The sequence below is a fragment of the Oncorhynchus gorbuscha genome, linkage group LG10 (assembly GCF_021184085.1).
Source record: "Oncorhynchus gorbuscha isolate QuinsamMale2020 ecotype Even-year linkage group LG10, OgorEven_v1.0, whole genome shotgun sequence".
Classification (NCBI taxonomy): domain Eukaryota; kingdom Metazoa; phylum Chordata; class Actinopteri; order Salmoniformes; family Salmonidae; genus Oncorhynchus; species Oncorhynchus gorbuscha.
The window spans coordinates 68,552,324-68,577,177 of record NC_060182.1 but is presented as its reverse complement, the minus strand read 5'-3'; the positions used below and the strand labels follow the sequence as shown (position 1 = coordinate 68,577,177).

At 46.5% G+C, this 24,854-nt stretch overlaps 1 protein-coding gene across 5 annotated transcripts in view; it reads left to right on the top strand.

Annotated features, from left to right (window-relative positions):
* Nucleotides 1-24,854, top strand: part of LOC124046429 (formin-like) — a 143,133-nt gene that overhangs the window by 68,437 nt on the left and 49,842 nt on the right. For 3 of the 5 annotated variants that reach the window (XM_046366781.1, XM_046366782.1, XM_046366779.1), the window contains 7 exons: nucleotides 572-633; nucleotides 1,273-1,361; nucleotides 2,536-2,665; nucleotides 2,876-3,022; nucleotides 3,102-3,161; nucleotides 3,263-3,383; nucleotides 24,744-24,836. In XM_046366781.1, the coding sequence (XP_046222737.1) occupies nucleotides 572-633; nucleotides 1,273-1,361; nucleotides 2,536-2,665; nucleotides 2,876-3,022; nucleotides 3,102-3,161; nucleotides 3,263-3,383; nucleotides 24,744-24,836 (702 nt within the window). Of the gene's footprint in view, nucleotides 1-571; nucleotides 634-1,272; nucleotides 1,362-2,535; nucleotides 2,666-2,875; nucleotides 3,023-3,101; nucleotides 3,162-3,262; nucleotides 3,384-24,743; nucleotides 24,837-24,854 lie in introns of those variants that run through there. The other 2 variants (XM_046366780.1, XR_006841013.1) reach the window with 2 other exon arrangements.

Below are 24,854 nucleotides of genomic sequence, written 5' to 3'. Positions count from 1 at the left end.
TCTTGATCATATCTTTGATCGTGACACTGGTATATTCTGTGTATTCTGTGATAAATAGCACAATATGTTTCAATATATACAATATCTGAGTATTTGTTATAGTGAAAATAATCCATACATTATGCTTTTTTAAAACTCAAAAACGAGTTGTATGAGCTCAGGTCAATGCGGCCTACTGGCCATAAATAGCAAACAGAAGTTCAAAACTTGTAATGTTCACAAGAATGTAAGTTGATACAAAGATCTAACACAACATTAGGTGATTATATATGTATTTTTATGGTTTCATAATCAGCTATAATGGGGCGGTCATTTTGGACCGGGAACACAGAATGAATTAACATGAAACGAACACAGCAGGAGGGTTATGATGATCCGTGATGTGTATGTTAGCATCTGAAATATGCTAGTGTTTAGTTGCTATCCAATCCTTTTGTACATAGCATGTCTATGCATTTAACCTCTTTGACAAGTTGGGCTCCAAACCCAGGAAGCAATTGAGACAGCATGCTTGCCCAACATATTTCATCTTTTAAGAGAATGCCTCTAATAAGTGAATGTATTGTTCCAGCTGTTTTGACTGTGGATAACTCTGTGGTGGACTTGGAGACCATCGAGGCTTTATATGAAAATGTGAGTATTCAGAAGTGTGTTGTAAAGTCATCCAACAGCATGAGAGAAATGTGAGATGCCAAACTCCCTTTTAAAGGTCCAATGCAGCTGTTTTTATCACAATATCAAATCATTTATGGTAACAATTAAGTTCCTTACTGTGATTGTTTTCAATTAAAATAGTCAAAAATAATTCTGCGATGACTGTCTATGAGTGGTCTGAGTGGGGAGGGGAAATCTGAAAATTTGATCTTATTGGCAGAGAAGTTTGAACTCTCTTTCTAATTGGTCTATTAACTAATTTACCACCCAAAATTTCCTGTCGTCTTTTCAAAAAGCCCTTACACTAAAAGGGCATTATCATCATGTTCACCATTTCATACTATTATTCCAACTTCATAGTGTGGAAATATATATAAAACACAGGAAAATCACGTTTTTGACCACACTGGGCCATTAAGTATTTTTCTCCGCATGCTTTTGTTAAACTACACCAGTGCTCCATAACATCTGCTAGCCTACAGCTCATTTCTCAGTGATATCACACTCAACATTTGTCTATTGCTATTCTGTCTTGTTTTGCATTGACTATGTCTAAATCGTTCATTGTTACAGCTCTATTGTTGTCCTCTAACCTGTCCTGTTTGTGTGTGATCACAGAGGGCCACTAGTGACGAGCTGCAGAAGATCAAAAAACACTATGAAACATCCAAGGAGGATGAGGTGAAGCTACTGGACAAGCCTGAACAGTATGAGTACTTCTCCAGCACCCAAGGGTTCAGGGAGATGGGTAGTAGAACACTGGACCCTGACTTCTACTGCAGTCAGAGAACTGCAACCTCATACACACAGAAAACCATCCCCTCCTGTGAATTCAAAACATGGCAACACAATTTCAGAGGCTACTTTGATTTTGGCTGAGAGTTTTTTTTTTTTAATGCATCATGTGGTTTCTAATGTGTACAGCCAGAGACAAACAGTTTGATTATGAAACACTTTGGTCTCTGGCAGCCTGAGGCTCACTCGTCATATCTCGGGGTTCTTTAGAGCCAAACCATTATAGGGAGATATTTAACATAAACATAACTTAGAAAAGGTGGCATCAATTTTGTGTTTATTTCTCTTTTAATAAGTAAATAAACCAAGCTCCTTATTGTTACTCAGACTGTAAATATTTGTTCCTGGTCTGTTTGCAACCTCCATGATCTGAAAGCTCCATAGCTGTCTGACTGACTCGAAACACGTGCATGTTTGCGTGTGTGTTGCATGTTTGTGTGTCTTACACTGTGTGTGTGTGTGTGTGTGTGTGTGTGTGTGTGTGTGTGTGTGTGTGTGTGTGTGTGTGTGTGTGTGTGTGTGTGTGTGTGTGTGTGTGTGTGTGTGTGTGTGTGTGTGTGTGTGTGTGTGTGTGTGTGTGTGTGTGTGTGTGTGTGTGTGTGTGTGTGTGTGTGTTCACACGTGTGTGTCTGAGTGAACGAGAGAGTTAGACGGCTGCTGGCTCTCAGGGAGGCGTCTCTCCCATGGGGGTTAAACGTAGCTGGCCTGTTAATGACTTGTCACTGTGGGGTTGAGGGCCATGTTTGAACAGAGCTGTCACTAGACTGTGAGTCATACCCACTCAGTGTCTGCCTCCATCAGCAGCCTGATCCCACAGGATATTACTGCTCTCCTCGGATATGTCCCTGTTTACATGAGTCGGCCTGATGCTCCCTTTGATCAATCAGTGCTCTGGCCCTCCTTCAGTTGACCCTGGACCTATCAAACTATCAGAGCAGGACGACTCATGACTATCAGCTGCTAGTTAAAAGCTATACTGACTCAGCCGTGTGTGTATGGAAGTAGCGCAGCCAAGGATTAAAAATAGTTCTTCCTGTTGGACATTTAGTTTAATTTTGTCATAACACATTATTTCCTCTTGTGCAGGTTCTTGTATGAACTCTCCCAGATTCCAGACTTCTCTGGCCGGTCCCACTGCATCATATTCCAGTCTATCTTCCTCGACTCCATGTCCTCCATCCACCGCAAAGTAGAAATAGTCTCCACCGTGAGCAAAGTAAGACTGGACATGACTTCAATCTTGGTTTGTTATTGTATGAGCTTATAACATGCTGACTGTGTGTGTGTGTGTGTGTGTGTGTGTGTGTGTGTGTGTGTGTGTGTGTGTGTGTGTGTGTGTGTGTGTGTGTGTGTGTGTGTGTGTGTGTGTGTGTGTGTGTGTGTGTGTGTGTGCGTGTGTGCGTGTGCGTGTGTGTGTGTGTGTCAGGATCTGCTGGACTGTAGAAGTGTGAAGGATGTGATAGGGCTGGTCCTAGCCTTTGGGAACTACATGAACGGAGGCAACAGGACGCGAGGTCAAGCTGATGGGTTTGGCCTGGAGATCCTGCCCAAACTGAAGGACGTCAAGAGCAGGGTACACTCATCACACATGAACACGTATTATACTGGTTTTATCTACAGTATACTTCCTGTCTGACCTTTGTATCTTTTAGGACAATCGTATCAGTCTGGTGGATTATGTGGTTGCATACTATCTGCGCAATTTCGACGAGGTACAATATTTATGAACACATTATCTACAATGGACTAAAAGCTAACGACTTCTGGATTTTCCTCATGTTTTGTCATTTATGGGTTGTTTGTTGGTTTACAGCACGCAGGAACAGACAAGAGTGCATTCCCACTTCCTGAACCACAGGATTTCTTCCTGGCCGCTCAGGTCAAGTTTGAAGACCTCACAAAGGACATGAGGAAGCTGAAGAGAGACCTGACTGGTAAGATGTGTTATTTCACTCTTTTATAATCAACTCACAGAACACCACCAGGCATGCAGATAGGCATCCTGACCTATATGTAGTAGGATCCTTATTGTAGATTCTGTCTTCTCCCGTGTTTCAGGGTAGATTCAGGATCTCAGATGCTCTGAAGCACCTTTTCCTTAACAGGCATGACATCATCACTCCTGAATGTCCCCCAGCCCTGATCATGCTCTCTGCTCTTATGTGAGAACTGTCTTCATATTGGCCAAAGCAAGACTTTCTCTCTGAAATGTTTACAGATGATACGACAGCTGGGTGGAAATGCAGTAAATGTGCAACACTCTCATGAGAAACGTGTTCATGTGGCTGGTATCAGGGGCTCGGTGATCGCTGGCATGGTCCGCCCAGTTCGCCAGGCAGCTAGTCAGTAAACGTGCAACACTCTCATGAGAAACGTGTTCATGTGGCTGGTATCAGGGGCTCGGTGCTCGCTGGCATGGTCCGCCCAGTTCGCCAGGCAGCTAGTCAGTAAACGTGCAACACTCTCATGAGAAACGTGTTCATGTGGCTGGTATCAGGGGCTCGGTGCTCGCCGGCATGGTCCGCCCAGTTCGCCAGGCAGCTAGTCAGTAAACGTGCAACACTCTCATGAGAAACGTGTTCATGTGGCTGGTATCAGGGGCTCGGTGCTCGCCGGCATGGTCCGCCCAGTTTGCCAGGCAGCTAGTCAGTTAGCCAGGGACTCAGCCAGCCAGCCAGTCAGTCAGTGGTCCGCTGGGCCATCCAGGGGTTAAAGGCATGGCACCCCCAGCGCCCTGGTGTCTGTGATTATTTAAATCAACCAATAATATGGCATATGAAAGCAATTAGATATGCTCTCCACTCTCCCCTCCTTGTGCAGATTGCTGTTAAACCCTGATCCTCTCTGACCTGGGGGAAAAATACTAAGTCTACAAAAGAGCCCCAGACCCACCTCAAGCTGTCACTCATTTATTAGGAAAAATGGAAGACCTAAACACAATAAATGTAACATAAGGGCCCTCTTATTTGATCTCTACTGCAGGAAAAAAATGTTACAGTCTCACCCGGGAGTCCTCGGGGTATTGGCAGGGAGCAGTGAGCGTGAATTCTCAGTGTTTGGTGAGGTCCACCTATGACTCCCATTTTTATCCTCCCCATCAGCCGCCAGGAATAAATATTTATGCTGCACTATTATAAACCACCCTAAAGAAACCAAATGGTCTTAATTATATCAGATGACTTCCATTCACATCTTAATTGTGTCTAACACATTCGAGAGTCGAGAGTGTACTGCTGAAAGGAGAGGAGATTAGCCGGGCTAGGGAGCCTCATGATGACTCCTGTTTTGCCCTCCTATTTGATGCCTTGGTAAGGTTCAGGGATGTTCAAGCTATATATTTCTCTCTCCATATCGCTCTTCCCCAGAGTGAGGCTCTCCTAAGTAGCCAAGCAGATGTATGTCTGTGCGTGTCTGGTCCGAGACGATGCACGGGAGCAGGTCAGACTCCGTGGCCTGGCGGCTGCCCTCTCCTCCACTCCACCGTGCAGAAACATGATCCTCATTTGATCTGCCTTCCTGTTTGGGCAGGAGGTGATGACCTCTCTCTGGGTCTCTTTCTGGGGATGGGGGGGGGGGTGCTAGGATCCATCCATCCCTTCTCTCCTTCACAAGGAGCAATGCTACTGTAGACTAATACCTGCATGTTGCACTGTGTCTTCTGAGGCTTTCAGTTCAGTGTGTCCACAGAGGTGCCTGTCCCTTTATATGTGTCCACAGAGGTGCCTGTCTATTCCTATCAGTCCAGAGAGGTACCTGTCCATTTCTTTGTGTCCACAGAGTTACCTGCCCCTTTCTATGTGTCCACAGAGGTGCATTTCCCTTTATATATGTCCACAAAGGTGCCTGTCCATTTCTATGTGTCCACAGAGGTGCCTGTCCCTTTGGGGGCTACAGTACATGTAGATGTTCCTGGAGAGTATCCTTAGTTCACCCAGTCCCAGGGATTTAGGTGGGGACAGAGTGGGACCTTTCCTCCCATCAGGGCTAGCGGAGGCCGCGGCCACGTAAAGCTCTCTTTAAATGCTGGGTAATTGGGGTGGACAGTGAGGCAGGGACGCTACTGAATGAAATAGTATCAAATAAAATAGAACAGTCAGAGCTCATTTGCTGCCCAGGGGAGTTTAGTGTTTCACAGAAGGCCTGTGAGGGGTTAGGCATTCATCACCATGGCAAATCAGACAGTGTCTTTACTTTAAATGCCCCTTAATGTCAGGTCGAGGCAAGGCCTTTACCCTGAAGCCTGTTTTACGACAGAGGCTCCGGTTGGAATTCCATGTGTGGAGTCGTTGGGGTAGAGTACCGCCACCTCTCCTCCCACATAACAGTTAAATATAGGCTCCTCAGCTTGCTGAAAGAAAGGTGCAAGATGCAAGGAACATGCAGAGGGTAGTTTTTTTTTAAGTGGGTAGGTAATCTATAAAATTACTATATTTAGAATTTAAGTCTATCAAATAACATTGCCTGCATCATTTCTAACCCCCTTCCCCCCTGGTTGGAGCACGTGGTGGAAAATATTACAATTCTATATACAGTATCAGTCAAAACTTTGGACACACCTACTCATTCCAGAGTTTTCTTTATTTTTACTGTTTTATACATTGTAGAATAATAGTGAAGACATTAAAACTATGAAATAACATGAAGTAACCAAAAAATGTTAAACAAATCAAAATATATTTTATATTTGAGATTCTTCAAAGTAGCCACCCTTTGCCTTGATGACCGCTGTGCACACTCTTTACATTCTCTTAACCAGCTTCATGATGAATGCTTTTCCAGCAGTCTTCAAGGAGTTCCCACATATGCTGAGCACTTGTTGGCTGCATTTCCTTCAGTCTGCAGTCCAACTCTTCCCAAACCATCTCAATTGGTTTGAGGTTGGGTGATTGTGGAGGCCAGGTCATCTAATGCAGCACTCCATAACTCTTCTTCTTGGTCAGATAGCCTTTACACAGCCTGGAGGAGTGTTGGGTCATTGTCCTTTTGAAAAACATATGTTAGTCTACCTAGGACATTGCAGTATTTTGTTTTTTATGTGTTATCTCTTACGTTATTAGCCCAGGAAATGTTTTGTGTTGTCACGTCCTGACCATAGAGAGCTATTGTTTCTCTATGGTGAAGTGAGTCAGGGCAGCTGCTAATCGTTGTCTCTAATTGGGGATCATATTTAGGTAGCTGTTTTTCCCACCTGTGTTTATGGGATATTGTTTCGAGTTAGTACACATAGCATCTCTGTAGTCACAGTTCGTTGTTAGTTTATTGTTTATTTATTTTTGTATTTGCTTAGTTTCACTTTTTAATAAATAATGTGGAACTCAACATTCGCTGCGCCTTGGTCCGTTTCTACAAACGATCGTGACATATGTTATTGTAACGGTTTTCTTCTGGGGAAAGAGAGGCGGATCAAAATGCAGCGTGGTTAGTTTTGTACATCTTTAATAAAGATGAAAGTACAACAATCTACAAAACAAGAAATGTGAAAAAACCAAAACAGTCCTATCTGGTGCCACAAACACAAAGACAGGAACAATCACCCACAAAACCCAACACAAAACAGGCTACCTAAATATGGTTCCCAATCAGAGACAATGACTAACACCTGCCTCTGATTGAGAACCATATCAGGCCAAACATAGAAATAGACAAACCAGACACACAACATAGAATGCCCACCCAGCTCACGTCCTGACCAACACTAAAACAAGGAAAACACACACGAACGATGGTCAGAACGTGACAGTTATTACATACAGTCTGGAGTAACTTTTGGAATAGCTTCCAAGTATATTACTCACTAATGTTCAGTCTCTGGATAATAAAGTTGACAAGCTCAGGGCAAGGATTTCCTTCCAGTGAGACATAAGGGATTGTAACATACTCTGTTTCACAGAAACATGGCTCTTTCGAGATATACTGTATGAGTCCGTTCAACCCGTTGGTTTCTCAGTTTATCGCGCAGACAGGAATAAATATCTCTCTGGGAAGAAGAAGGGTGGGGTGTATGTTTCATGATTAATTGCTCATGATGTTGTGATAACATACAGGAACTCAAGTCCTTTTGTTCAACCGACCTGCAATACCTCACATACCTTCGGTCATAGTCACAGCCGTGTATATTCCCCCTCAAGCCGATACCACGACGGCCCTCGAAGAACTTCACTGGACTTTATGCAAACTGGAAACCACATATCTTGATGCCGCATTTATTGTAGGCCGGGATTTTAACAAAGAAAATTTGAGGAAAACATTACCAATGTTTTACCAACATAATGACTGTAGTACTCACGCTGCTAAAACACTCAACCACTGCTACTCCAACTTCCAGGATGCCTACAAGGCCCTTCCCCGCCCTCTCTTCGGCAAATCTGATCATGACTAGATTTTGCTCCTCCCTTCCTATAGGCAGAAATTCAAACAGGAAGTACCCGTGCTAAGGACTATTCAACGGTGGTCTAACCAATCGGAATCCACACTTCAAGATTGTTTTGGTCACGCGGACTGGGATATGTTCCAGGTAGCCTCTGAGAACAACAAAGACGAATATACTGAGACAGTGACTGAGTTAATCAGGAAGTGTATAGGGGATGTTGTACCCATTGTGACTATTACAACCTACCCTATTCAGAAACCGTGGGTAGATGGCAGCATTCATGCAAAACTGAAAGTGCGAACCATCGCATTTAACCATGGCAAGGTGACTGGGAATATGGCTGAATACAAACAGTGTAGTTATTCCCTCCGTAAGGCAATCAAACAGGCAAAACGGCAGTTTAGAGACAAAGTGGTGTTGCAATTCAACAGCTCAGACACGAGACAATCATGGACTATAAAGGGAAGAGCAGCCACGTGGTGGACACCGACATCATGTTTCATGCTCAACACCTTCTTTGCCCATTTTGAGGATAACACAGTGCCACCGACATGGCCAGCTACCAAGGACTGTGGGCTCTCCTTCTCCGTGGCTGACGTGAGTAAGACATTTAAGTGTGTTAACCCTCGCAAGGCTGCCAGCCCAGACGGCATCCCTAGCCTCGTCCTCAGAGCATGCGCAGAACAGCTGGCTGGAGTGTTTATGGACATATTCTCCCTATCCTAGTCGGTTGTCCCCACATGCTTCAAGATGTCCACCATTGTTTCTGTATCCGAGAAAGCAAAGGTAACTGAACTAAATGACTATCGCCCATAGCACTCACTTCTGTCATCATGAAGTGCTTTGAGAGACTAGTAAAGGATCATTTCCCCTCTACCTTACCTGTCCCCCTAGACCCACTTCAATTTGCTTACCGCCCCAACAGACCCACAGATGATGCAATCGCCATCACACTGCACAATGGTCTATCCCATCTGGACAAGAGGAAAACGTATGTAAGAATGCTGTTCATTGACTATAGCTCAGCATTCAATACCATTGTACCCTTCAAGCTCATCATTAAGCTTGAGTCCCTAGGTCTGAACCCTGTCCTATGCAACTGGGTCCTGGACTTCCTGATGGGCTGCCCCCAGGTGGTGAAGGTAGGAACAACACCTCCACTTCGTTGATCCTCAACACTGGGGCCCCACAAGGATGCGTTCTGTACTCCCTGTTCACCCATGACTATGTGGCCATGCACGCCTCCAACTCATTCATCAAGTTTGCAGACGACAGAACAGTAGTAGGCCTGATTTCCAACAATTACATTTACATTTACATTTAAGTCATTTAGCAGACGCTCTTATCCAGAGCGACTTACAAATTGGTGCATTCACCTTATGACATCCAGTGGGACAGTCACTTAACAATAGTGCATCTAAAACTTAGGGGGGGTGGGGTGAGAGGGATTACTTAACCTATCCTAGGTATTCCTTAAAGAGGTGGGGTTTCAGGTGTCTCCGGAAGGTGGTGATTGACTCCGCTGTCCTGGCGTCGTGAGGGAGTTTGTTCCACCATTGGGGGGCCAGGGCAGCGAACAGTTTTGACTGGGCTGAGCGGGAGCTGTACTTCCTCAGTGGTAGGGAGGCGAGCAGGCCAGAGGTGGATGAACGCAGTGCCCTTGTTTGGGTGTAGGGCCTGATCAGAGCCTGGAGGTACTGAGGTGCCGTTCCCCTCACAGCTCCGTAGGCAAGCACCATGGTCTTGTAGCGGATGCGAGCTTCAACTGGAAGCCAGTGGAGAGAACGGAGGAGCGGGGTGACGTGAGAGAACTTGGGAAGGTTGAACACCAGACGGGCTGCGGCGTTCTGGATGAGTTGAAGGGGTTTAATGGCACAGGCAGGGAGCCCAGCCAACAGCGAGTTGCAGTAATCCAGACGGGAGATGACAAGTGCCTGGATTAGGACCTGCGCCGCTTCCTGTGTGAGGCAGGGTCGTACTCTGCGGATGTTGTAGAGCATGAACCTACAGGAACGGGCCACCGCCTTGATGTTAGTAGAGAACGACAGGGTGTTGTCCAGGATCACGCCAAGGTTCTTGGCGCTCTGGGAGGAGGACACAATGGAGTTGTCGACCGTGATGGCGAGATCATGGAACGGGCAGTCCTTCCCCGGGAGGAAGAGCAGCTCCGTCTTGCCGAGGTTCAGCTTGAGGTGGTGATCCGTCATCCACACTGATATGTCTGCCAGACATGCAGAGATGCGATTCGCCACCTGGTCATCAGAAGGGGGAAAGGAGAAGATTAATTGTGTGTCGTCTGCATAGCAATGATAAGAGAGACCATGTGAGGTTATGACAGAGCCAAGTGACTTGGTGTATAGCGAGAATAGGAGAGGGCCAAGAACAGAGCCCTGGGGGACACCAGTGGTGAGAGCGCGTGGTGAGGAGACAGATTCTCGCCACGCCACCTGGTAGGAGCGACCTGTCAGGTAGGACGCAATCCAAGCGTGGGCCGCGCCGGAGATGCCCAACTCGGAGAGGGTGGAGAGGAGGATCTGATGGTTCACAGTATCGAAGGCAGCCGATAGATCTAGAAGGATGAGAGCAGAGGAGAGAGAGTTAGCTTTAGCAGTGCGGAGCGCCTCCGTGATACAGAGGAGAGCAGTCTCAGTTGAATGACTAGTCTTGAAACCTGACTGATTTGGATCAAGAAGGTCATTCAGAGAGAGATAGCGGGAGAGCTGGCCAAGGACGGCACGTTCAAGAGTTTTGGAGAGAAAAGAAAGAAGGGATACTGGTCTGTAATTGTTGACATCGGAGGGATCGAGTGTAGGTTTTTTCAGAAGGGGTGCAACTCTCGCTCTCTTGAAGACGGAAGGGACGTAGCCAACGGTCAGGGATGAGTTGATGAGCGAGGTGAGGTAAGGGAGAAGGTCTCCGGAAATGGTCTGGAGAAGAGAGGAGGGGATAGGGTCAAGCGGGCAGGTTGTTGGGCGGCCGGCCGTCACAAGACGCGAGATTTCATCTGGAGAGAGAGGGGAGAAAGAGGTCAGAGCACAGGGTAGGGCAGTGTGAGCAGAACCAGCGGTGTCGTTTGACTTAGCAAACGAGGATCGGATGTCGTCGACCTTCTTTTCAAAATGGTTGACGAAGTCATCTGCAGAGAGGGAGGAGGGGGGGGGGCGGAGGATTCAGGAGGGAGGAGAAGGTGGCAAAGAGCTTCCTAGGGTTAGAGGCAGATGCTTGGAATTTAGCGTGGTAGAAAGTGGCTTTAGCAGCAGAGACAGAGGAGGAAAATGTAGAGAGGAGGGAGTGAAAGGATGCCAGGTCCGCAGGGAGGCGAGTTTTCCTCCATTTCCGCTCGGCTGCCCGGAGCCCTGTTCTGTGAGCTCGCAATGAGTCATCGAGCCACGGAGCGGGAGGGGAGGACCGAGCCGGCCTGGAGGATAGGGGACATAGAGAGTCAAGGGATGCAGAGAGGGAGGAGAGGAGGGTTGAGGAGGCAGAATCAGGAGATAGGTGGGAGAAGGTTTGAGCGGAGGGAAGAGATGATAGGATGGAAGAGGAGAGAGTAGCGGGGGAGAGAGAGCGAAGGTTGGGACGGCGCGATACCATCCGAGTAGGGGCAGTGTGGGAGGTGTTGGATGAGAGCGAGAGGGAAAAGGATACAAGGCAGTGGTCGGAGACTTGGAGGGGAGTTGCAGTGAGGTTAGTGGAAGAACAGCATCTAGTAAAGATGAGGTCGAGCGTATTGCCTGCCTTGTGAGTAGGGGGAAGGTGAGAGGGTGAGGTCAAAAGAGGAGAGGAGTGGAAAGAAGGAGGCAGAGAGGAAAGAGTCAAAGGTAGACGTGGGGAGGTTAAAGTCGCCCAGAACTGTGAGAGGTGAGCCGTCCTCAGGAAAGGAGCTTATCAAGGCATCAAGCTCATTGATGAACTCTCCGAGGGAACCTGGAGGGCGATAAATGATAAGGATGTTAAGCTTGAAAGGGCTAGTAACTGTGACAGCATGGAATTCAAAGGAGGCGATAGACAGATGGGTAAGGGGAGAAAGAGAGAATGACCACTTGGGAGAGATGAGGATCCCGGTGCCACCACCCCGCTGACCAGACGCTCTCGGGGTGTGCGAGAACACGTGGGCGGACGAAGAGAGAGCAGTAGGAGTAGCAGTGTTGTCTGTGGTGATCCATGTTTCCGTCAGTGCCAAGAAGTCGAGGGACTGGAGGGAGGCATAGGCTGAGATGAACTCTGCCTTGTTGACCGCAGATTGGCAGTTCCAGAGGCTACCGGAGACCTGGAACTCCACGTGGGTCGTGCGCGCTGGGACCACCAGAGTAGGGTGGCCGCGGCCACGCGGTGTGGAGCGTTTGTATGGTCTGTGCAGAGAGGAGAGAACAGGGATAAACAGACACATAGTTGACAGGCTACAGAAGAGGCTACGCTAATGCAAAGGAGATTGGAATGACAAGTGGACTACACGTCTCGAATGTTCAGAAAGTTAAGCTACATAGCAAGAATCTTATTGACTAAAATGATTAAAATGATACAGTACTGCTGAAGTAGGCCAGCTGGCAGTGGGTGCGTTGTTGACACTACACTAATCAAGTCGTTCCGTTGAGTGTAATAGTTTCTGCAGTGTTGCTATTCGGGGGCTAGCAGGCTAGCTAGCAGTGTTGTTTACGTTACGTTGCGTTAAAAGAACGACAATAGATGGCTAGCGAACCTAGAAAATCGCTCTAGACTACACAATTATCTTTGATACAAAGACGGCTATGTAGCTAGCTAAGTAGCTAGCTACGATCAAACAAATCAAACCGTTGTACTGTAATGAAATGAGTGAAAAAGTGATACAACCTGTGAATGCGACCGGGTAGTTGAGTTCTATACAGAAGACGTTGGCTAGCTTTGGCTAGCTAGCAGAGTCACCTACGTTAAGGACGACAAATAGCTGGCTAGCTAACCTCGGTAAATTAAGATAATCACTCTAAGACTACACACTCTAAACCTAAACAACACAATTATCTTGGATACGATGATACGAAGACAGCAAAGACAGCTATGTAGGTAGCTAACACTAAACTAATCAAGTCGTTCAGTTGAGTGTAATAGTAATAGTTTCTCAGTGCAGCTAATCAGTGGACGTTAGCTAGCTGGCTAGTGAAGACTACGTTAGGACGGCGAAATACGATAATTACGCAATTATCTTTGATACAAAGACGGCTATGTAGCTAGCTGAGAAGAAATTGCTAAGATAAGACAAATCAAACCGTTGTGATATAATGAAATATAATGAAAAAGTTATACTACCCGTTGGAGCGACGTGCAGATGCGACCACTCGCTCCAACCGGAACCGCAATGACGAGACAGGCTAAAGGGAGGAGGTGAGGGCCCTGGGTGCCAGGAAAATAACCTCTCACCCAACATCAACAAAACAAAGGAGCTTATCGTGGACTTCAGGAAACAGCAGAGGGAGCACCCCCTATCCACGTCAACAGGACCGCACTGGAGAAGGTAGAAAGCTTCAAGTTCCTCGGCGTACACATCACTGACAAACTGAAATTACTTGGCACCTAAAACCCTCACAAACTTTTACAGATGCACAATAGAGAGCTTTCTGTCGGACTGTATCACCGCCTGGTACAGAAATTGCACCACCCACAACCGCACTGTTGGAACTAGAAACACAAGCAATTTGCTACACCCGCAATAACATTTTCTAAACACGTGTATGTGACAAATACATTTGATTTGATTTGATTAGCTCATGTTTCTTGGCCCAAACAAGTCTATTATTCTTATTGGTGTCTTTTTAGTAGTGATTTCTTTGCAGCAATTTGACTAAAAAGGCCTGATTCAGGCACTCTTCTCTGAACAGTTGATGTTGAGATGTGTCTGTCACTTTAATTTATTTGGGCTGAAATCTGAGGTGCAGTTAACTCTAATGAACGTATCCTCTGTAGCAGAGGTAACTGGGTCCCCATGAGAAACAGTTTCATTTTAGCGCTTGATGTTTTTGCGACTGCACTCGAAGAAACTGTCAAAGTTCTTGAAATTTTCCGGATTGACTGACCTTCATGTCTTAAAATATGGACTCATTTCTCTTTGCTTATTTGAGCTGTTCTTGCCATAATATGGACTTGGTATTTTACCAAATAGGGCTATATTCTATATACAACCCCTACCTTGTCACAACAAAACTAACTGTCTCAAATGCATTAAGAAGGAAAGAAATTCCAGGCCTCCCGAGCTGTGCCACTAGAGAGTCTGTGTTCGAGTCCAGTGTCGTGTCTTTGGCATCATTAAACTGAAGACTGTTATTTTATCAAATCAATTCTCTGTAATTATTATTACGTGATTAACTAATCAGGTAAATATGAATTAACTAGGAAATCGGGGCACGAAGGAAAATATTCAGATTACAAAGTGATCATTTTCCTAATATAACGTTCAGATATTTTAATATCTGATCAATTAGTCTTCTAATTAATGAGTTATTCTTTACCTCACATTAGTCTCATTCCAAATGTTGTAAATTGTTGGTCATCTGCACAAACCCAGTCTTCACTATGAGTCATCCATACATCAATTCTCAATCATTTATTTATTAACTAACTAAATAATCACAGAAATGCACATACAAACAAACAAACAAAGTAGACATGGTTACAAGGAAATGATAGGGGATGAGCCCTAGTGGGCTAAACCAGTATTAAGGCTTGGTGGACAAAAGGGAAGTGGGTGTAGACTTCGAAAGGTGGGAATTAAGCAAATGAATCACTACACACTTGATAATCATGTTAATTTAAATGCTAATCCTTTGCACACTAAACATTTGTTTAACACTTTTTTGATTACTACATGATTCCATATTTGTTACTCATAGTTTTGATGTCACCACTATTATTTTACAATGTAGAAAATAGAAAAATAAAGAAAAACCCTTGAATGAGTAGGTGTGTCCAAACTTTTGACTGGTACTGTATATATATATTGTTACGTTACAGCCTTATTCTAAAATTGATTAAATAAATTTCTTTCCTCAGCAGTCTACACACAATGCCCAATAGATGAAGATATTTTTGCAAATGTTTTAAAAATATAACGGTGCTCAGGTGCATCCTGTTTCTGTTGATCATCACAATGTCATTGGAGTCTACCTGTAGTAAATTCAATTGATTGGACACGATTTGGAAAGGAACACACCAGTCTATATAAGTTCCCACAGTTGACAGTGCATTTCACAGCAAAACCAAGCCATGAGGTCGAAGGAATTGTCAGTAGAGCTCCGAGACAGGATTGTGTTGAAGCACAGTTCTGGGGAAGGGTACCAAAACATTTCTGCATCGTTAAATGTCCCCAAGAACACAGTGGCTTCCACCATTCTTAAATGGAAGAAGTTTAGAACCACCAAGACTATTCCTAGAGTTGGCCGCCCTGTCAAACTGAGCAATCGGGGGAGAAGGGCCTTGGTCAGGGAGGTGACCAAGTACATGATGGTCACTCTGACAGAGCTATAGAGTTCCTCTGTGGAGATGGGAGAACCTTCCAGAAGGACAAGCATCTCTGCAGCACTCCAGAAATTAGGCCTTTATGGTAGAGTGGCCAGACTGAAGCCACTCCTCAGTAAAAGGCACTTGACAGCCCGATTGGAATTTACCAAAAGTCACCTAAAGACTCTCAGACCATGAGAAACAAGATTCTCTGGTCTGATGAATCCAAGATTGAACTCTTTGGCCTGAATGCCAAGCGTCACGTCTGGAGGAAACCTGGCACCACCCCTATGGTGAAGCATGGTGGTGGTAGCATCATGCTGTGGGGATGAGGTAAAGTTGAACGGAGCAAAGTACAGAGAGATCCTTGATGACAACCTGCTCCAGAGCGCTCAGGACCTCACACTGGGGTGAAGGTTCACCTTCCAACAAGACAACGACCCTAAACACACAGCCAAGACAACACAGGAGTGGCTTCGGAACAAGTCTCTGAATGTCTTTGAGTGCCCTAGCCAGAGCCTGGACTTGAAGCCGATCGAACATCTCTGGAGAGACCTGAAAACCTGACAGAGCTTGAGAGGATATGCAGAGAGGAATGGGAGAAAATTCCCAAATACAGGTGTGCCAAACTTGTAGCGTCATACCCAATAAGACTCAAGGCTGTAATCGCTGCCAAATGTGATTCAACAAAGTACTGAGTAAAGGGTCTGAATAGTCATGTTAATGTAATATTTCCGATTTATATTTTTTCGTACATTTGCAAACATTTCAAAAAACCTGTTTTTGCTTTGTTATTATGGGGTATTGTGTGTAGATTTATGAGGATAAAAAAAACTATTTTAGATTGAAGCTGTAATGTAACAAGTCAAGGCATCTGAATAATTTACGAATGCACTGTATATATACATTTTGTATGATTTCCTCAAACTATGACCTCCCAAGCATTCCCTTACAGCAGAACAGAGCTCAGTGGTGCACTCTAGCTGACTCCCTGAACCTTGGAGAACCGTGTCTTACAACAAATATTAGTTTCCAGGACTGTGTGTACACAGTATGTCAGCATTGTGTTCTCAGACAGGCTCTGTAGGAGGTGGGCCAGGGTTGGATTCTGGATTTGTCAAGGCCGATAGAGATAGATTTATCTTAGGGGGAGGAGCGGTGTCTTACTGTACCTTTACAAAAGCCTCCTGGCTGGCCCCATGTGGCCTGGGTTATAGCAGGGCTCTTGCCGGGATGGGAGGGAGGGAGGTGGAAGCTGGGAGCCTGACAGTGCACTGGGATTGTATATAATTGTGGATTAGAGAGAGAATTGTGCTTTAGAGCTGATGGAAAATGATCCAGTGCCTGGCGTAGATAACACTGATCTGTCAGGCCAGATCACGGACAAGACTAACCTCTCTCTTCCTACGAGAAAATAGTTTCCAAAACATTCATGCCTGATGGGCAAAAACACTATGTTGTGTATATATATCTGTAGGAGTTTTTTAATTGTCAGTATTGCTTAGAAATAAAGTGCACAGCAAAATCAACATGAATCTTTAATTGAAGTGAGTTGTGGCAGTAGAACATTGAGAACATAAACCTTTTTCTATATGGCAGTCAATTATGTAGAGCTCCATGATTATCCAAGATAGTCTGTGTGTACAATGTTTTGTTTTCCAAACATCCCAGGGTCTACAGAATAATGTGGCATTGTCTTGATGTCCTAACATTTCCCTGTAGCTTTGGGCAAGCCATTGGTTAATGTGGAGGAATTCATGGTTCATTTATTACATCAACGTGACAAGATTGACTAACCGCGTTTGCCATGTCTCGGAGCAGAAGTCAGACTCTGTCTTTTCACGTTAGCCCCTTCCCCATATTACAGTACAGTAACATACCTTATATGATGCAATATTCTGGCATACCAGCTAGCCCAGTGTCCTTACAGACAGCATGTAGTGGGCGTGCTTCCAGTGTACAAACTCTGTAGACGTCATGTATCCATGCCTTACTACAGTATTAACAACAAGCAGTTTGTGTCTGGCAACCCTTGGTTATATGGCCATCAAATCATCCTGCCATCATATCTGTCTTATATCACCTCTCTAAATCCAAATAAACCTGCATGGACATCACAGATGATAAGGTTTTGAACTAGATCCCTCTACATGTATTTGGATACTGAGGAATATGTGTGGGCATTTCATGTATTGCTTACAGTTCATGATGAGTAATTCTGTAAATGAAGATACATTTTATCTTGATTTACACATAGATATCAGTCACTTTCTACAATAATGCTGAATCCACTGTCTGTATGTGGGCTGACCCTAGCTGGAAATGGTAGGGAGCTTCTGTCTGTCTCCCAGCATGCAGCATTGTGTCTGTGGTGGGAGACAGGTCCCCTGTGTCCTAGTGACTGGACAGAAAGCCAGACAGGACAAACAACGCTGACGGCAGCAGTGCGGTCCGCTTCTGTCTGACCATGACGTGACAGTCTTTTGCGACAGTTTTTTCCTCTGAAAGAAGAGCCTCAAGTGAAGTCTCTCTCTCTCTCTCTCTCTCTCTCTCTCTCTCTCTCTCTCTCTCTCTCTCTCTCTCTCTCTCTCTCTCTCTCTCTCTCTCTCTCTCCCTCTCTCTCTCTCTGCTGCTGTGCCCACAGGGAAACTGATATGGTTGTTTGGGCACAGAGAGCCCAGATGAACACTCACTGGCCAATTAGAGAAGAGCATGGACATATTTACAGAGCAGGCAGAGCAGGCTTCAGTTGGCCTGTTACACTGTAATACTACTGCTACCCTGTAATACTACTGTTAAACTGTAATACTACTGTTAAATGGTAATACTACTGTTAAACTGTAATACTACTGTTAAACTGTAATACTACTGTTAAACAGTAATACACACTGTTAAACTGTAATGCTACTGTTAAACTGCAATACTACTGTTAAGCGGTAATACACACTGTTAAACTGTAATACCTCTGTTAAACTATAATATTACTGTTAAACTGTAATACTACTGTTAAACTGTATTACTACAGTTACACTGTAAAACTACTGTTAAACTGTAATACTTCTGTTAAGCGGTAATACTACTGTTACACTGTAATACTACTGTTAAACTGCAATACTACTGTTAAGCGGTAATACTACTGTTACACTGTAATACTACTGTTACACTGTAATACTACTGTTACACTGTAATACTACTGTTAAACTGTAATACTTCTGTTAAACGGTAATACTACTGTTACACTGTAATACTACTGTTACACTGTAATACTACTGTTAAACTGTAATACTTCTGTTAAGCGGTAATACTACTGTTACACTGTAATACTACTGTTACACTGTAATACTACTGTTAAACTGTAATACTTCTGTTAAACAGTAACACCACTGTTACACTGTAATACTACTGTTACACTGTAATACTACTGTTAAACAGTATATCCCCAGGTGACTTCTGCATTAGAAAGAGCTCACTCCCTCCTCCTCTGCCTCCTCCTCTTCCTTCTACTAACCCTCCGTGATTATGCATTGTCACTGAAAGACAATGTCCTAAACCAGAGGCCCACTGGGGTTTTATTTCAAGCAGCTGCTGATGTTATTTGGTATTCCTTCTTGTGGCCTACGCTGTCTGGACCACATTTTGGAGGGGAGCCGCCTCTGAATTGTATTCTTGCTGTTTTGAACACCCTTTACTGTGCCCACTTGAGACAGGGGGATTTTAATGTGTGAGGGAGCTAATAGTTTTTTAAAAGTAGGATCTTTTCAGTCGTGTTAGAGCTAGATCACATGATCAGGTGTGTGTCATGGTTGTCCCTCTCAGCTGTGGATGATGTGATTGGAATAGTGTCTTTGCTTACTCAAGAAGTGTGCGGTAGTTCAAGTTGTCCCTCACCTTTCAAGAGCAACTTTTCCTCCGAACCTGGAAAAGGATAGTGGGTTACTGGGCATATTCACCTGTTCTTAATACATCCCTCTTGATTGTTGTGGAAACCAGTGAACCAGTCTTAGACTCTGACCAAACAGTGTTCCTGTTGTGTTGTTAAGACATTAAGCGATGCAGTAATAACCAACGCAAGGTATTTATTGCACAGCTTTATGACTTACAGCTTTGAGGAAGTTATTTTGGCAGGCGGCTCTGTATATATCATCCAATGTTGATTGTTAGGAGGAAATTAAATAGTTTGGCTCGCGCTCCGTCAAGTCATCGGCCGTTTCTTTTGAGCCCGTGTGAGCTAGGTGGTTTGGCAGGACAACAAAGGCCCATCCAGAGCAAACAACAAACAAGGCTTCCACATTCAGCCGTCACCCACATGTACAGTCCCACTGGGGAAAGCCAGAACAGGACAGGGCGATCTACTGCCAGCATGTCAGCTCCCGAGTGGCGCAACGGTCTAAGGCACTGCATCTCAGTACTAGAGGAGTCACTGCAGACCCTGGTTCGATCCCAGGCTTTATCACAACCGGCCGTGATCGGAAGTCCCATAGGGCGGCGCACAATTGGCCCAGCGTCATCCGGGTTAGGGGAGGGTTTGGCCGGGGTAGGCCATCAATGTAAAATAATCATTTGTTCTTGACTTGCCTGGTTAAATAAAGGTTAAATAAATCAAATAAAATTGTAATGTGGGGCCCCTTCGATCCTGGTCGAGAGCCAGACCCGATCCCCTGGTGCGAACACCGGGGCCTCACTGCGGTGACGGTCTGCTGCCACTTTCTGGCGCGGTGAAGATGGACATGAGCAGCGTCCCATGTCTCCGCGTGCTGGAACCAGTCGTCCACCACAGGAGCTTCGGTCTGACTCTGATGCCAAGGAGCCAGAACTGGCTGATACACACTGGAAGGGGGTGAGGTTTTTGGAGGAGTAGCGGAGCGAGTTCTGGGCATCTCTGCACCAACGCTGCCCACTCCCCCGGCCGGTCCTGGCAATAAGACCTCAGAAACCTACCCACATCCTGGTTTACTCTCTCCACCTGCCCGTTACTCCACAGGGTGAAAACCTGAGGTAAGGCTAACCGAGATCCCCAGAAGATCCATGAACGCCTTCCAGACCCTTGAAGTGAACTGGGAACCTCGATCAGACACTATATCCTCAGGCACCCCGTAGTGCCAGAATACGTGTGTAAACAAGGCCTCCGCAGCCTGTAGGGCCGTAGGGAGACCGGGAAGAGGGAGGAGACGGCAGGACGATCTACAACGACCAGGATAGTGATGCTTCCCTGTGAAGGAGGAAGATCAGTCAGGAAATCCACTGACAGGTAAGACCATGGCCATTGTGGTACGGGTAAGGGTTGTAACTTACCTCTAGGCAGGTGTCTAGGAGCCTTGCACTGGGTGCACACCGAGCATGAGGTAACATAAACCCTCACGTCCTTAGCTAAATTGGGCCACCAGTACTTGTCACTAAGACAGTGCACCGTCCGACCGATACCAGGAGGACCAGAGGAGGGTGACATATGGGCCCAATAGATTAGCCGGTCCCGGACAGCAGACGGAATGTACAGACTCCCAGCCGGACATTGAAGGGGAGCAGGCTCTGTACGCAACGCCTGCTCAATGTCTGTGTCCAGCTACCACACTACTGGTGCCACCAGGCAAGAGGCCGGGAGTATGGGAGTGGGATCTATGGGCCGCTCCTCTGTATCATACAGCCGGGACAATGCGCCTGCCTTAGCGTTCTGAGAGCCTGGTCTGTATGAAAGGGTAAATACAAACCGGGTGAAAAACATGGCCCACCTTGCCTGGCGAGGGTTCAGTGTCCTCGCCACCTGGATGTACTCCAGATTACGGGGGTCAGTCCAGTTGAGAAAAGGGTGTCTAGCCCCCTCAAGCCAATGTCTCCACGCCTTCAAGGCCTTGACCACAGCCAACAGCTCCAGGTCCCCCACATCATAGTTTTGCTCCGCCGGGGTGAACTTCTTCGAGAAGATGGCACAGGGGCAGAGCTTCGGTGGCGTACCCGAGCGCTGAGAGAGCACCGCTCCTATCACAGCCTCGGACGCGTCTATCTCCACTATGAACGCCAAAGAGGGATCCGGATGGGCCAGCACGGGAGCCGAGGTAAACAGAGCCCTCAGGTGACTAAAAGCCCTGTCCGCCTCAGCTGACCACTGCAAGTGCACCGGGCCCCCCTTCAGCAGTGAGATAATGGAGCTGGCACCTGACCAAAACCCCGGATAAACCTCCGGTAGTAGTTGGCAAACCCTAAGAACCGCTGCACCTCCTTGACCGTGGTGGGAGTCGGCCAATTATGCACGGCTGCAATGCGGTCACTCTCCATCTCCACCTCTGACGTGGAAATGCGATACCCTAGGAAGGAGACGGACTGTTGGAAAAACAGGCATTTCTCCTTGACGTACAGGTCATGCTCCAACAGGCGACCAAGCACTCTTCGCACCAGGGACACATGCTCCAGGGACACAGCACGTGTAGCGGAGTATATCACAATGTCATCAATATACACCACTAAACCCTACCATGCAGGTCCTTCGTCTACAAAGGCTTGGAAGACTGAGGGCACATTCATCAACCCGTACGGCATGACGAGGTACTCATAGTGCCCAGAAGTGGTACTGAAAGCCATCTTCTATTCGTCTCCCTCTCGGATACGCACCAGGTTGTAAACGCTCCTGAGATCTAGTTTGGTGGAGAAGCGCGCCCCGTGCATTGACTCTATCACTGTAGCTATGAGCGGTAGCGGGTAGCTATACCTCACCGTGATCTGACTCAGACCCCGATAGTCAATACATGGACGCAGACCTCCCTCCTTCTTCTTCACAAAAAAGAAACTTGAGGAGGCGGGTGAAGTGGAGGACCGAATGTACCCCTGACACAGGGATTCGGAGACATATGTTTCCATAGCCTCTGTCTCCGCCTGTGAGAAGGGATACACATGACTCCTGGGAAGTGCAGCATCTACCAGGAGGTCTATCGCACAATCGCCCCGTCGATGAGGTGGTAATTAAGTCGCCTTCTTTTTAGAGAAGGCAAGAGCCAAATCGGCATATTCAGGGGGAATGCGCACGGTGGAGACCTGGTATGGACTCTCCACCGTTGTAGCACCAACGGAAACCCCTAATCACCTACCTGAGCACTCTCGCGACTACCCCGTGAGAGCCCTCTGTGGCCAAGAAACAGTGGGGATATGAAAAGCTAACCAGGGTAGGCCCAGCACCACGGGAAACACAGGAGAGTCAATGAGGAAGACCCCCCTGCGTCACCATATCCAACGGTGCGGTGATCTCCCTAAGTATCCCTGAGCCTAATGGTCGACTATCAAAGGCGTGAACGGGGAAACGCGCATCCACGGGAAAAATGGAGGTCCCTAAACTATGAGCTAACGCTCTCTCAATGAAATTCCCAGCCGCGCCTGAATCTACGAGCGCCTTATGCTGGGAATACGGAGAAAACTCAGGAAAAGTGACAGACATACATATGTGCAACAGAGGGCTCTGGGAGAGAATTGTGCCGGCTCACATGGGGTGACGCCAGAGCAACCTGCCTGCCGCCTCGATTCCCAGAGGAACCAACCTGGCACCGACCGGCAGTGTGACCTCTGCGGCCACAGATGGTGCACGAGCGGGAACCTCCTCCGGTCTCCCTGTGTACCGCCCCTCCCAGCTCCATAGGTATCGGAGAGGTGGTGCGGGAGGATGGAACCACCAGACCCTGTTCTGGACGTCCACGAGTAGTCAGCAGGTTGTCCAGCCGGATAGACAGGTCCACCAGCTGATCGAATGTGAGGTTGGTGTCTCTGCAGGCCAGCTCCCAACGGACTTCCTCGTGCATACTGCAACGATAATGGTCGATCAGGGCCCTGTTGCTCCATCCCGCGCCGGCAGCCAGGGTCCTATACTCCAGGGCGAACTCCTGGGCGCTCCTCGTCTCCTGCCTCAGATGGTAGAGGTGCTCACCCGCCGCGGGTTGTCCAACACCGCATCTCCCTCTCTCCATACGGCGTTGGCCCACTCCAGGGCTCTCCCGGTGAGGCACGAGACGAGGGCAGACACTCTCTCACGATCCGATGGAGCCGGGTGGACGGTGGCCAGATAAAGGTTTAATTGCAGTAAAAAAAACTGGAAGTTCGAAGCCCTACCGTCATACTCCTGGGGCAAGGAGAGACGGATCCCACTGGGTTCAGGCGAGAAAGGAGCGCTCAAGAGAGACCCCGGTTGCGCTGAAGAACTCCCTGTCTCTCCCAGCGGTCCATCGTCTGGACAACGCCTGTCTCTCCCAGCGATCCATGGCAACGCCAAGATGGTGAAGCATATCTGTATGCTCCAGGACGCGCTCCTCCAACTCAATTGCCGGGGTATCCTCTCCTGCTGACTCCATAGTACGGTCTGTAATGTGGTGCGTGCTGGTGGCAGGGAAGTCAGGCACAGGAGAATGAACTTGGTAAAAACGGAGCTGTTTAATAAACATCAAAACCTTCGAAAACCAAAGTATACAAAATAACCACTAGAGTGTGCAAAAACCGTTGCACACCAGAATATACAATAAACACCTACATATAACAAACAATCTCAGACAAGGACATGAGGGGAAACAGAGAGTTAAATACACAACATGTAATAGATGGGATTGGAACCAGGTGTGTAGGAAGACAAGACAAAACCAATGGAAAATGGAAAATGGATCAATGATGGCTAGAAGGTCGGTGACGTCGACCGCCGAACACCGCCTGAACAAGGAGAGGGGCCCGACTTCGGCGGAAGTCCTGACAAAAATGTCCCATCTAGCTAGTGGGCCATACACTCAATGTTTTGGGTGGCTGGCTCAGTACCTATGGCTACAACAGAGATGCCCCAGTATCTGTGGCTTCAACATATTATGTGTTATCTCCTCTAATTTCTTCAGAGTAACAGATTGAACACCCTACTCCCATTCTAAAGTCTTTGGACAAAACTATATTTCCATAATTTGTCTATTGAATATGTTGATGAAGATTTATAATCAATTTCTTATTTTTTCCCCCAGAAAATGGTGTTAAAGCCCCTTTAAAGACTATTACTTGGCTTTACTGATAATGAAACATGATCTCTGTTTCCATTTTGAATGCAGACCAAGCTCATTTAAAGTGATTGCCAGTTCTCTTTAATAGCCATCTGGTTGGGATGTTTTGGAGGAGATTCACACACTTCTTTTCCCTCAAATGTTTCCCCTCGGCAGGCTTTGGTTAACTAACTTATGAAAGTGTTGGAAACGTGATACCCACTCTCACATGTCATTAATTAATGTTCTACATTTGCTGTTTGGGCACGCTAGTTATTGTTTTATACCTTAGCCCAATGATGAGGCTCTGACAATAAAAAAACAAATGGCAATTTCACTCAGTACACCATAGGACACAGTCTACTCTTTCTCACACTTTCTCTCCTCCACCCACCCCAGGCCAAAGCTTTTTAAATCCATTCCTGCTGAGAAATGTCCAATATTGAACGTTTCCTGCCTTCTCTCTCCCCCAGCGTGTGAAAAGGATGTGCAGAAGGTGTGTGCTAACTCCTCCGAGGAGAACCTCCAGCCCTTCAAGGAGAAAATGGAGGCCTTCGTCTCGACCGGTGAGTAAAACAAACCAG